We start from the raw sequence: 14655 nt of genomic DNA, 5'->3' as shown, positions 1-14655 counted from the left end.
GTTTCTGTTTGTGGGGTCAAAAGATTCAGACTCAACAACTGTTTCCCTCTTTACCTCTTAGGTTTGTTGGTCACATGGTAGCCCGGCCTGCACTTGTACTTGCACAGTGTTCCCACTTTGAGCCCCGTCTCATTGCAGCGCTTGGTCTGTAGCACAGCGTTGGGCACAGGCGGAGGAGCCGGACAGCGAAGCTCACAGAGGGCCTCTGGGAAGGACCATAACCCATCCTCCAGGCAGGTCAGAGTGTTGTTAGTACCTAATAAAGAGGTCAGAAATAAAAGAAACCCGTGTGGATTGGAGGGCCAGTCATGAGAAGTGCAGTTGCTAAATAGCCTGTAAAAGTCATGCCATCTTGCTTCGACTCTAAAAAATGCAGAACTTACCAGGATCCTAATGTGCATTAAAATTTAAATATGAAAACAATGTAAGAGAGGACACGGGACTCATCTGTTTGCTTGTCTGACACTCCCAAGAGGGAAGCAATAGATTGCACTTAGGTTTTGTGTCTTGTGTCTTGTCGAAGGTATTTTAAGGGCAGCCTGAAAATAAACATCTATACATGCACGAGCGCAGCGGGGCAGCTCACCTACAAGCTGGGCCGGTTGGCGACACTGGAAAGTGCTCTTCTTGCCATAGGTGGTGCCCTCGGGGAAGTTGAAATTGGCCGGGTGAACGTGGTATTTGTCGGGCAGGCCGCAGTCAACAGGCTCGCATGACACCTGTTTGTTCCACTTGCCGTTTGCGCAGGTTATGGTCACCAAAGAGTCAGACTGCGAAGGATAACAGGTTATAATTTCAAAAATTGCACCACAAATAAATAGACTAGTTTCAATAAGCTTCTTTGTAACAAGTCCCAAAATATCTTACTCATATAGTTCTCAATTTTTTTTTTACAGCGCTCGGTGTTGACTTCCCTTCAGCTTATTCCATTTGAGTGCAGCATAACAGCTAAATGCAGCTTGACCATGTTTACGTCGAACTCTGGGTTCCACTAGTTGACCCAAGTCTGCAGATCTCAGAGCCCTGTTGGGTTTTTATTCAAGCAGCATTTCTTAAATATATTCAGGACCCAAACCATTGAGTGATTTATAGACCAGTAGCAGAATTTTGAAATCTATTCTACAGCTGGAGTGATATGTTCTGATCTCTTTGTTTTGGTCAGTACTCGAGCTGCAGCGTTCGAAATGAGCTGCAATTGTCTGATGTTTTTTTTTGAGGGAGTCCAGTCAGAAGACCGTTACAATAATCAAATCTACTGGAGATAAAAGCATGGATAAGCCCCCTGGAGCATGCAATCTTTCAGTCTGGATATGTTTTTCAGCTGGTAAAAGGCTAGTTTAGTGATTGATTTGATGTGAATGCTGAAAGTCAGGTCTGAGTCTATTAGCACCCCAAGATTACAAACTCGGTCTTTGATTTTTAAAGACAATGAGTCAAGGTGTTTTCTAACAGAAATCCTCTCTTCTTTATATATCGTTTAGCTGAAGGAAATTTTGGCTCATCCAGTTGTTAATTTGCTATAGACAGTGACACAAAAGAAATGGAAAGCAAAGGAAAAAATGAAAAGAAAATAACCCAGGACAGGGATGTGATTTGACCAAAGTGAAATTATCTGAAAATTTTGGTCCAGGGGAAGTCCATCTAGGTCCAGGGGGGACAAGGGGGGCGTAGCCCCCCGGAGCTCATGGGTTTTCCGTGTTTTTAAGTACTTTCAATGCACTCACATGACAAAGAAATAGACAAAACAACAGCATAAATTTTCAATGTATATTGAACTATCCCATATAAAATGGCAGTTTTAGTCAACTCAAAATCAGTCACATTCAAAAACATTGGACTGCCTTTGCTTTTAAAAACTATCACTGAGAATATCATCATATCTAACTAATGTGATTACTAAGTTAACACATAAATAATGTTGAAGAGTTCAAATTTCATGAACAAATAATTGTATCATGACCAAATGAAAAGTAACTCATATTAGAGCATACCACAAATGTCTTTGTTATAGCAGAAGATGTTATCTGTCGGAGTCATGTGCATACACAATGAACTACTAAAAATTAAAAAAAAAAAATCTGATTTTTTTTTTGGTGGGGGGGAGATAAAAAAAAGCGGAATTCCGCGAATTAGCGGAAAAATCACATCCCTGCCAGAATCATGAATTTTATCTTGAAAAAGGTGGCAAATCCTGGTCCAAAATGCAAAAAAACCCTGCCACAGGTGCTCTAAAGCCAAACTGTGGCAGGCTTTTTACATTTTGGACCAGGATTTGCCACCTCTGTATCTGGACACAAGACTGATGAGTAGGCTGGAGTCAAAGGTCCTTAAAGGTTAGAACTACTCTTAGTGCTTTACCCGGTGCGATTGTTGACGTTTCAAAGCAATAACCCAACAAATCGGCGTTTGCTCGTTGATGGTTGTGAATTGATGTCCCACACATGCTTTCATCAGTATGTCGCTAAACAAAACTGGATTGGTCTTATCTTACGGCGCGTCAAGAAAGCCACACTGGCCACTCAGCATCTCAAGTAACCAACGGGAACATTTGTAATGGCAAGTTTTGCCACTCAGACAACTGATATCCCACAAGTACACCTAACACTTCAGCCCTTACACAATACAGGCTGAATATCATTGAATTGAAATGCAGGCATTTCTGGGAAGCACTTACACGCACCCTCACACACACAAACGTAGAGATAAACACAGACGGGATGTTTCGCAACAGAAATACCACAAGAATATTTCAATTTCTGTGCCTCCATCCAATTTTTTTTTTCTCTGATGGAGAGAAATACTGTAAAATGGCACAATGACACATGCACGGCTTTGACCTACCAAGCTAATGCCCTTTGCTTAGCTGCATGATTTATCGATTGACAGCTGACAGATATTCATAAATATAAATCCCGCCAGTCTGGGATTGTCAAAAAAAACTATGTCAGACCTTCAAGTTTACTGAGTGCATTGAGAGCGATCAAGGACTCGAAGCTTGGTGAAAAGGGAGAGGACACAACAGAACATCAAGGGGCCGAACAATCGTTAATAAAATTATAGGGGAGAATATTATGTTCAGTAACAGCTAACATAACCCTTGTGTTGTCCTTATTTTTGAGGCAAGGCAATAATTGTAATTGAAAAATTACAGAAATTGTGTAAAAGATTTCCTGATGTATTTCTAAACACTTCAAATTAATTCTGCAACAGGGACAGAAAAAAAAATACTAAATCCCATGAAAATCTCTCCCAGAACTGTCTATAATGTTTCAAATTTCTGTAAAAAAAATAATTATTTAAAAAATCCTTATTTTAATTCTAAAATAAATGTCTTTAAAATCCTAAACTATTGTAACACATTCAGCTATAAAATAAAATGAAATAAAAATAAAGAAAGAAATCAGCCAAAAATCCTTTTCCTGCTATTTTTTTCTAAATTGAAATTTCTGACCGGCCTATTTGCCTAATAGAAATAGTTACGATTCCTGTAAATTAGCTGGCTTGTGGTATTCTATTCACAGGGATAAGAGCAAAATGTGAAGCGTCGTCCAAACCTCAAGTGTTTTCATCCTCTCCTATTAACTAGCAATATGTTACACAACGGGAATGCTTAAATTTATGGCCACGACAACAAATCTTGCAACAAAGCTGGGAAACTTTTATCATTTTGACATCCCTCGGCAGCTCAGACTAAATAAAAGAAAATCTGTGTTTTTAACATAAATTTCTCCGCTTTTTTTTTTTTGCTTTCAAGAGTGTCCAAATATAAACGTCACACAATTTAGCAAACATTTCTTTTGCAACACAAACCCCTTATTTCTTTGCCGTCATTAATTTGCAGCTTTCATCTGGATCCCAGCATATGACTGCATAACAGTATCAGGTTCACTCCAAATAAATAAACTCCCGAAGAGATTGGATGCTTAGAACGTAACACATGCATCCCATGTGAGCGGGGCCGCTGTAAAACCAGTCATTTATCCCCTGAGAGCTAATATGATTACAAAGAGTATGCATGCAAGGTTCTTCAAACGCAAAGGAAAGCCATCCGATGACAATGTTGTGCTGTTAAACGTCTGGTAGGCAGCTATAGGACACATCAGGCAGGGAGTGCCTCTATGCGTGTAAATTTGTGGGAAGTTTCCCTCCTTTAAAGACTTTACAGCTGACTAGTGCTCCTCCAGTAGCCACATTAACAACCTTTGGCCACTCTGCCTAATTCAAGCCAGGCAGCCTATTAGACACAAGAACCAACAGACCGACGGCGTCTTCATTCGAGCCAGAGCTTTTCCTCAAGCGGCACACAAACACATGAGCACATGTGAAAAGTATGGCGGCGGCCTATACTGCAGTTGTATTTCGTTAATACCTTCTAATGGTGCTATATAGAAGGACCACATTTGGAATGGTTTAATGAAAACAGCCATATGTCATTATTCCGTTCATTATTTTGACGTTTTGACGCAATAAAACAGCAAAGGAAACACATTTTCAGCGTAAAATTGGACACGCGTAGACTTGAGGCTTGTATTGTACAATAAAAAGGACTCCCGCTGATATTTTGGCTGAGGCTGACTTGATGTCTAGCCAACCGCTGTTGAGAAAAAAAGAAAAAAAAAAAGATTTGTGTGCAGAAAAAACAGTAACATCAGAGAGTGTTTGAGTGACAAAACCAAATTTGGACTCTGGCAACAATATAAGCTCTCATTGTAACCTAATGAATGAGAGAAGGAACCAGAATCAATGAGGAATTTAAGCACATAATAACCTTTTCGGGTTATAAAATCCACAAACAGATGGCTATTTTGGAGCTTTATAAAAAAACAAAAACATTTTGCACTTGTGTTTAAAGCAACCAAAAACGAAGAGCGTCCTAAAACTGTCACGTGAGGTGTGCAATTAGGACCCAAACACAGACAAGACACGAGCGCTGAGAAACAGAGAGTCTGTATATACAAAAATACAAAGTAACAACAGAGAGCAAAGCTGGATTCAGATGACTTGACAAGACACTTGACAGAAGGCTGGATCCACCATTGTTAGTGTGTAGTTGGCGGTGTTAGCGTACGGTCACGTGAGAACTAGACTATTGTGTCATCTCAGGGTATGCGTTGTACATGCGGAAACACAAGGGGAGCGGTTTCAAACACTCTAGGACCCAGTTTATAAACCTGATCGCAACTGGGCTTCTAAAATGGCAATTTTCAAATACCTTTTCGTGCTGGCTGTAATGAGGTCAAGTGAGGTTGGTCGCATTCCTGCTTGTAAAACTCTTAGGGACTGATTGACTGATTTACGCAAAGTTGACTGCTCGTACAAACAGATGTGGAAGCTGATATACTAACTTGTGTCAGCAAAATGTGCATAATTGCTCCTCAGTTCATTGCTTGTTGTGCGTGGAGTATATGTAAATATAGTAAATATAGAATGTGTCTGAAAGGCAGGTGAAAACCAGGCGCAATGCGGTGCCAGACAAAATCAAAAGTTGTTGGAAAAACATTTTTGAAAGTCAAACAAAAATATAGACATATCATTTCTTTAGCAATGCAGTTTAGCAGCTTCTGCATAATCTAAGGGCTTAGGACTTGGATCCATTCACAAGAAGGAGTCATGCCATATCAACAATCATGCCTCTCTCAAGGTAAATTTTCTGCTGGACTGTCCCAAGTTTTAAATGTGTTGCTGAGACAGGATGGGTACATACTATAAAATACCTCCAACTGCCAAGCACATTGTGCAAGTTAAACATAGCATAGCTTATATAGCGTTGCTAGCTTCCTCAAAAATATCAGTTTGTTTGCTTCTTCCGCTACACACAAAATGTAATTTTAATTATTGTGACAAAAAAAAGGTAGAGCAAAAGTTAAAAGTAAAGGAACATGCAATTTGGCTGAAAATGTAATAACATTTTCACTGTTAAAAGTAAAGGAACATGCAATTTGGCGCGCACTATTTCGGATCTAATAAATCTTAATAAATGATGTGCAACACACCCAGCGAACATGCAACACACTTTGTCTTTTTTGGTGTTTTTTAGGGGGTAATTGGCGAGGTGAAATTCAAGGTTCATTTTTAGGTTTAGCTTTGCAAGCTTTGATGAAAAGAAAAAAAAGTGAAGCCCTTTGCAAAAACTATGTGACACTTACTGGAAAGGGAGCAAGGGTGACGTAGACGCAGTGGTGAGGTATTGAAGTTTTCCAGAGTTGCACTTTTTAATTAGCGTGGTCCAATTTGGCTAGAGCTTTGACAAGGGTCAAAGTGTTTGGACTCTATAATGGAGGGACAATTAGAAGAGGGCAGAAGCTACTCAGCCATCCAACATGATTCAGTGAAGCAATTTGAGCAAGAGTTTGGTAGGATTTTGTACACATTTTTGTTTGATCTTTATTTCCTGTTATAAAGCTAGTTAGCTACAACAACATCTTTGCAATAAGCTGTACTCAGAAAAAGCCATACAATATATAAAATATTTCACCAAAATGCTCTATTTTTATAATTAACATTTTTTTTTACATTGCATTAACAGTATAAACTCACTAAAAATAGAAAAAACGTTGTTTTCGGCCTTTCATTTAAAAAACAAAATCATACGTGCTTCATCTTATTTTTTATACTGTTTATGACAGATGAGAATGCTGTAATATATGAGCATGTTGTTCCTAACGAAAGCATGTAAAAGAGGTTTTCCTACAGATGAACAAACTACTCCAAATGCCCTTCCACTAAAATAATGCCAGTGTCAATGTAGCTGCCAAGAGCCCTTTATTCTATATTGGATGTAATGGCCTCTGGGACATTCCACCAGCGTTTGACAGAACGGAGCTTATAGCGACCCCCTCGCATGGCCACACACATCTACGGGTCACGCGTGGACACCATGCACCAGCGCCTTAATGAGACTTAAGAGGGTCTTCTGGTCACACTAATATGTAGTCGGGCTGCCTTGATCACGTACAGTGCAGTCATAATTTAGCTTGCCGAGCACTTTCAAGTTGTCGTGCAAGCCCATACAGCCCAAAAGGAATGCATGCGCGAGAATCTGTAGATATCAGCCAGCTGCGGTGCCAGTACTCCGTGTTCTCCGACCACGTGAAAGAGATGCAAATGAAAAACTGCTCCATTACAGTAAATGTACGGATGGGAGAAAGACAGAATTATTCCAAAGAAGGTGTTCCTGGATCATGTCACCAAGATACAACTAGCTAATGGAAGGAGATGAGACGGCTCTGTCTGCTGAACTTTTCAACTTAAGCAACAAGGCAACCACAATCCATTCCATGAAAACTTTTGGTTTACTTTCAAAGAAATTTCCCATTGAGATTAATTATATTTTGAATAATATGTTCCAGAGTCTAAACTGTCAGCATCATAAAACCAATTGATGGCACAAGGTTTCAACATGCATCATACAACATACATCATACAAGCATAATAGAAGAAAGCTCAGCGCAGAGATCAGCAGGCCCTCATCTGATATATACATGGTTTAAATTTTGTGGCAATCCGACAAAATCTCCAGGACAGATTCTTCTTCTTGAATCTCGAATGTGACCCTAAAACAAACTGCTTCCGAACGCAACGATTAGCATTTCTTATTCTATGGCAGTGGTTCTTAACCTAGGTGTGATTAAACCCCAGGGATTTGGTGAGTCAGTCTGACGGGTTCGGCAGAGGTCAACATACACACCCGACTCATACACCTCGCTTGGCTATCATTGGCTGCAGGTGATCACGCTACATTACTTAGCCTATCTGTGCTGGAGGCAATTTGGTGCACTCAGTAGTCGACTTGCGGCTGTTGTGATATCTTTATGATTGTAATCCCTTCAAACTATCTCTGTTGGCCAAAATAAGAAAGTGGTCAAACAAATATGTGCAATATTAATTCACATGTATAACAGAACTTATGGTGTTCCACAGGGTTCAATTCTGGGGCCTCTGCTGTTTTCATTGTATCTGCTGCCCCTGGGTTCCAGCTTAAGAAAACAGCGGTTTACAAATACAGAGTTGAGTTGATTTAAAGTGACGGGAGTCAGTGTCCTAACAACATGATTTGCAATGCCATGTTAAGCAATTTAAAAACCAAGAACCAGTGTTGTATGGTGAGTCATCACCCTTCACACCATCCTCTGCCCACATGCAATGACTTCACTAGTTGGCAATTTTGCATTGTCCATCTGTCTTGTATACATGCTTCAAATTTGGTAGCGATCGAGCAAAATCTCTCAGTCAACTTTTCTTTGACAGACCCTAACAGAAGCCTAAAAAATGGCATGGCATTGATTACTAGACTTTTTGGTGGATCTACTTGCCGCCACTGAAACAGTTATTTTTTCTTTCTTTTTTTTTATCAGGATTGCAACTCTTCGAAATATACATTTTGACTTAGATAATCGCACCTGTAAAACTTGGTTAGTTTTAAATGATAGGAAAACACTCAAATTGACAATTTATTTTGTCTACAAATGACCAAAGGAATTCAAAGGGGGATTCCGAGCCCAACTAATACAAAGTAAAATGTTAAAACAACAAACATATTGGTGCCCGTCAATGGGCGGAACCATGAGAAACTAACAGTCTTATATATTACCTCTGGGATTTTGTCAATGGAAAATAGACAATTTCAGTACGAATGAGGGCAATCGGATAATTCAATGTCCATGTTGTTGAACTCCCTTTGACTTTATAAAGGAACGATGGCTCAAGACTCAGCCCGCTTTTCACATCGGGATGTAAAAATGGGCGTTTCCAGTGTTTGTCTTAAATCTCCTGCATGTTTGTCCGGCGTTCCGACACATGCACTGCCGTCCCAGCCGTGGAAAACCCACATCCTGCCCCTATCCAACCCCGCCAGATTCTATAGAGTAATTATAAACATCATTCTGTCAGCACAACTACTTTGCAACATCAGCTCTATTATCGGCGACATGTGAGCTGAGCAGAGTGATTTAGGCGCCCCGAGTGACGGGACAAGGCTCGTTTAAAAATCATTTCGCAAATTTATGTTGATGTTTTTTGGCACTTGGTTGTCTGTCTGCCTACTTAAAGAACATGTGTAGCCAAGTTTGAGAGTCAAGAGGAACATGGATCATCCCTGAAATGATTCAAACCATTTTAGTGCCCTAAGAGTGACTCTGACTAGGGTTGGACATTTGACTACATTTCCTCGATCCACTGCAGGGAAAATGAATGATCAATTGTTGTTATTTTTTTTTCAACTTTCCTTTTTGTAAGCAATGGGAGTCTTGCTGAATGTTCCACGCCAATGTTTCATTGCGCAAAAAATTGTGTATTCAACTTCAACTAGCTGACATCATGTTCTCCTCCTTTAGATAGCGAACTAGCTGAGAGTCTCAACAGCACCTCTGCTGTTTCAGCAAAGAATTGCACTTCATTTTGCCTCACTTGTTTTGAGACACCATAAATCAGCAATGAATTCCACACAATTGACCAAATTTTGAATGATCAATACATCCATTTTCGTGCCCTTTTGACCTTTTTTTTGTATGTACTGTGAACTTGAGGAAAAGTTAACTTTTTAGAATTGGTTTGTTTCACATTTTTTTATTTAGTCTTTTTTACTTGAATGAATGACCATTTTTCTGAATATAAATAAAATGCCATATGCATATCGAAAAAGACATGAAATAAGTTACTACTCAACCGGTGGAGATGAGATCGTTTACCTGCCAGTTGATTAGAAAAACCTGTGGCTCAAAGCCAATCTGTGGCTAGATTACAACCAAACTTAAACTGTGTATACCAGACACATGGTTGACACTAGATTGTAAATAATTTACTTTTTTTATTGCATTTTGGTGGAGTATTGCAGTGAAATTTGATAACTTGCCATAAAAGGCACTTTTCTAATAATGCCTCAAGGTCAGCGTTTGCCCAAACGTCTTGTGTGTGATGAAGAGACTTCAACAAGTATGGCATACATGCAATAAGTATGTGATTTCCTTCAGAGAAATCCTTCATCTGGGGCACCTACCAACTTTTTTTTTTCTTTTTAAGGGGGTGTCTCGCCCAACACTGCTTAAAACTTTACACTTCTCTTCCACCATGTTCAAATAACTTTCAAGTATAAACAATACCAGGCACACCTCACCGTCCTCCCCATTTGCCGCTGTCCCTCCCCTCCCACTTTCTCCACGCATACCTGCCCCTGCCACTCTGAAAAAGCATAATTCAGCACTAAATGAATTGGCATTGATGAATAGCCACAAAGTGCGCCGTCAATCAAAACCTAATGCAATTAACCACGCGCTCAGACTCAATGGGGAACTCTTGTGTTTGTGGATGTGCGAGTGGATGTAAATGCACCTCCACACTCCACTCGTGTAATTATTCCCATGTGGCGCTTTATGCACATGTACAGTGCAGACCGGGTCATTGAGCAGAGGACACATCAGGGACAGCTATAAAGGGCACAATCCTGAATAAAGTCTGGGAAAGTCTGCTCACTTTTCTAATTATTATACATGTGTGGATACTTTGTTCTCTTATCTGGTTTCTTATTAGATTGTCTCGCTTCAGCGTGAGCCATACCGAGGGACAAAGCATTTATATTAGCCTTTACATCATCTTGGAGCCAATCCAAAAACTTTACAGCGTGGTGTCTTCCCTCCTGTTTGTTTATTTACTTGTAAAGTGCACGTATATGCATCTGTGGGTGAGTGTCTTGTTTATGCAGGGCATTGAGTGCAATTTCCCCTACGCGTGTCGGTTCCTACATGCAAGTGGCTTTTATGTGCCGGGGCGGTAGCAAATCTCCGCACTTTAACAGTGGCTTCACTGTGTGTGTGTGTGTGTAATGATGGAGCAAGCAAGTGAGGGAGGGAGGCAAAGAGGGAGAGGAGGGGGAGCAGACACTATGCGATGATGTCATGTTCCCAGCGGAGCGACAGCCACACAAAGTGACTGTCGAAGGTGATGGCGCAGCATTCTCGACGGCGAGGGACTAAACGCCGGGTATGAGGCGCTCACGTGTGCCGAGAGGAGGCGCCGGGTGGACATCTCCCCAGCTCCTCGGCGTCTCACTTTGTCTACCTGGATGATGTCATCCCTTCCCCCTACCTCACCCACCCCGGGGGACTGGCTGTGGCACTGGCAGGTGACAAAATAAGTGCAGAGGCAAGCAGATGCTCGCTTCTGGCCACTTGTGTGCTGAAGTTTGCATCGTGTGTGCAATCACATCGGCACGCATGTCCCAATACGCTCCGTGTACGGTACATCAGTATGCGCGTGTGCTTCACCTGGCTCTTGATGATGTCATCATCCTGGTGGATCTGCAGGACGTATCCCGAGTTGCAGGAGATGGTGCAGCGGTCGCCGTTGTAGAAGTGGCGGCCGGCGTTGCTGCACTTGAGCTCTGCATTGCGGATCAACGGCTCCTGGCAGTCGATGGCTTCGCACGAATAATGTACACAACTGCCAACGTGGTGATGGTAGAGGAGGGGGGGTAGAAAAAAAGTGAAAGGGTGAAATGAAGAGTTACAAATATATACATACGTGCAGAATAAGACTGCAAAATGTCAGCGGCCACATCCATCCATCAATGACTGCTTTACATATCGGATCGATAAAGCACATGGAGTCAGAAGATGGCCATATTTGGCTTGAGGAGGGGGAGGGGGAGTGCAGGTTGGGGGTGAAGACACAATGTAGAGTGGCATGTGTGAATGAGGAGTGACAGGACATAAGGACTGTCTTGGCATTTCATGCTCATGGAATGCCTGCACGCTCTAGCTGGCAACTTTTCTTCTTTTTTTTTTTCTACCATATAGGAGTCCACACAGAAAGTGTTAGTGTGTGCGTTGGGCTGCAGACATTTAATCTTGAGTTTTATCTCGTCGTCCATTTCAGTTTTACAACCTCTCTTGTAGCCCTAATCTTTCTTGTTTAAGTGCTTTTTCCCCTTCCCCTGAATTACGGGCTGCCTATGTACGTATGCACTGCATGTACGCGCCCATGCCCGATGGCTCCATCCCACCACTGACACGCGTGACAATTTATTGTTCATAATGGAATTAAGCCAAATAAAATGCTTAGATATGCATGACGGGGCAACATGGATTATGTCAGTATCATCACTATAATGATGCAATCATAGTCGGTTAGAAGAATCAATTGGTTCGAATCCCGCTCCCACTCTCTGCTGCCGGAGTGCCCTTGGGCAAAACACTGAACCCTTAATTACCTCCACGTCGGCAATGTAAATGAAAGCATGTTCTCAATTGCCATAACTGGTTAAACAATAAATAAATAGCAACATAAAAACTGGCGAATTAAGAAAAGGGGTAAGAATGTGGAATTAAAGTTACTCCTCATCATGTTTGAAAGTAGAGGTGATGAGGAAAAAAATGAAATGCAGAAAGAAAGATAAAAATGAACAATATACTACTGTACAAAGCAGTTAATGCCTAATCGCTATTTTTAGTTCCTGATTGTAAAGCAGCCACAAGACGGCAGTCGCAAGTACCAATACCTTGAAATAAGGCCGGGTATCAGCTATGTTTGTACAAAATATGAAATAAAAATTACTTAAAAATTACATCAATTTTTTTAAATTAATTAAAATTTTATAAAATATGAAAAGTGTTACATACTAAAAAATTGAAACATGTTATTCACATTCTATAAAAAGCCTATTAGAGCAGTTGAGGACTATGTATTGGATGTAAATGAGAGGTTCTTTATATTCTTTGCTACTTGGAATTCTTCTGTCGTAAATTTGAATTTAACTACCCAATATTAAGCCTCCCCTCGTGCTTTTCCTCATGAAAAGTGCAACACAATACTTAACCATAGGCTGGCACGAAAAGACTGAATGGGAGAACAGTGTGTTCAAAGTGACGTTTAATAGCTTTTGCTGTTGTTAACGACTCCGAGTGGAGGCGGATGAGGGAAGGTGGGTTGGGGTGGGGGGTCAGGGGTGGGGTGCAGGGATGTGGTGTTTTGGAATTTTACAGGAAATGTGTGAGCGAGGCAGCACCAGAGCTGGGGGCACACAAAAGGGGGCGAAATTGGCGGAGATGGCAAATATGGTTGGGGGGAGTGGACGCCTGTGCTCACAAGATTCAAAATTTGATCCAAATAAAGCTTCAAAAGTCACATTTCAACATGTTTGCATGTGACCTCAGTTCAGCGGGCATCAAGTAAACAAACTTCTGTGCCAGTGTATGTGCTTTTTCTTGGGATTTTGGTGTTTTACTCAATACTTATTTCCCACAGAAGGACCCGACCTCAAGACACGGTGGTCAGAAAAAAAGTTACATGTTTAGCAGGTTTTCATCAAGTCATCTGAGAGACTGTTTATAAACTTATAGGCGCTGTTCTTGATAGCATCAGAGTTTGAATGGGCTCAGCACTGATATGACCATTTAATTTCTGTTTCTCAACAATAGCATCTCTGAACTATACGGTTACTACTTGTTTTGTTTAAAACAACAAAACAAATAAGTGTGAGGAAAGCCAATGTATGATGCAGCCAGCCTCTTCAAATCAAAGTCAAACACCATACAATTGTTGATGTCATTCCTCTGGGTTGTTTATTGGACCACCAATGAGATTTTGCAGTAAAATTGGTCCCTTCCGAGTTTCGCTACCATTTTGATTTCAAACTTTTTGGGCGACGAGTCACTTACCACAAATAGCATGACATGTGACCACACGCACAAAGGAACTCGTGTTGTTAACCCGATTGCCACACCGCTGTCACGCATGCGACTGTTCGCACTGATGATGCATACACACATACACGGTACACACACAGACACGCAGGGTTTTGCAGCGCTACATGCTGTGGGTAAACATCCCAAAGGAGGATTTTTCGTGAAGGTGTGCGGTCAGAGATAGAAATGTTTGTGGTATTTGTCATGTGCCAAAACATCTAAATGGATTTAGGTGTTTATCTGCAACGGATGCAAAACGTGCTGATTTGACTAACTTTCATATTCGTAAAAACACATGCGTATAAATTCTGCCTTTTTTTTTCTTTTTCATAAAAGTGATAGTTCGTTGGAAATAAACATGTTCTTCAGGGAGAATCCTCATAAAATAAAGATAGGAACTAATTATCTTGGTTCATAGATTGTTTGCACATACATGACTTATGCATTAGTTATTTGATTGTAGAAACTCCAAGTTGTTCAGTTGACGTAAATAGTGATATATCAATAACACCATATATATATATATATATATATATATATATATATATATAAAAAAAATATATATATATATATATATATATATATAAATAAATAAATATATATATAAATATATATTATACATATATATAATATATTATATTTTATATATATATATAATATATTATATATTTTATATACTGTATATATATATATATATATATATATATATATATATATATATATATATATAATATATTACATATTTTATATATATATATATATATATATTTTATATATATATATATATATATATATATTTTATATATATATATATATATATATATATATTTTATATATATATATCTAATTTATATATTTTATATATATATATATAAAACATATTTTATGTATTTATTTTTATTTTCTTGACGGCAATTCCGGTTACACTGTATGTGTTTTTGTGGGGAATCAAGACATCTGCTTTGCTAGACTGTTTGGA

General features: G+C 39.8%; 1 protein-coding gene across 1 annotated transcript in view; it reads right to left on the bottom strand.

Moving 5' to 3' along the window:
* pappaa (pregnancy-associated plasma protein A, pappalysin 1a) overlaps positions 1–14655 on the bottom strand; it is a 93162-nt gene that overhangs the window by 24326 nt on the left and 54181 nt on the right. Inside the window, exons 14-16 of the mRNA XM_077542657.1 lie at positions 11259–11433; positions 587–770; positions 55–256 (exon numbers count right to left, since the gene is read on the bottom strand). Of these exons, the coding sequence (XP_077398783.1) occupies positions 55–256; positions 587–770; positions 11259–11433 (561 nt within the window). The remainder of the gene's footprint in view (positions 1–54; positions 257–586; positions 771–11258; positions 11434–14655) is intronic.

Source organism: Vanacampus margaritifer, chromosome 14 (assembly GCF_051991255.1).
Source record: "Vanacampus margaritifer isolate UIUO_Vmar chromosome 14, RoL_Vmar_1.0, whole genome shotgun sequence".
Lineage (NCBI taxonomy): Eukaryota > Metazoa > Chordata > Actinopteri > Syngnathiformes > Syngnathidae > Vanacampus > Vanacampus margaritifer.
The sequence above is the reverse complement of the archived record's forward strand: the minus strand, read 5'-3'. Positions and strand labels throughout refer to the sequence as shown.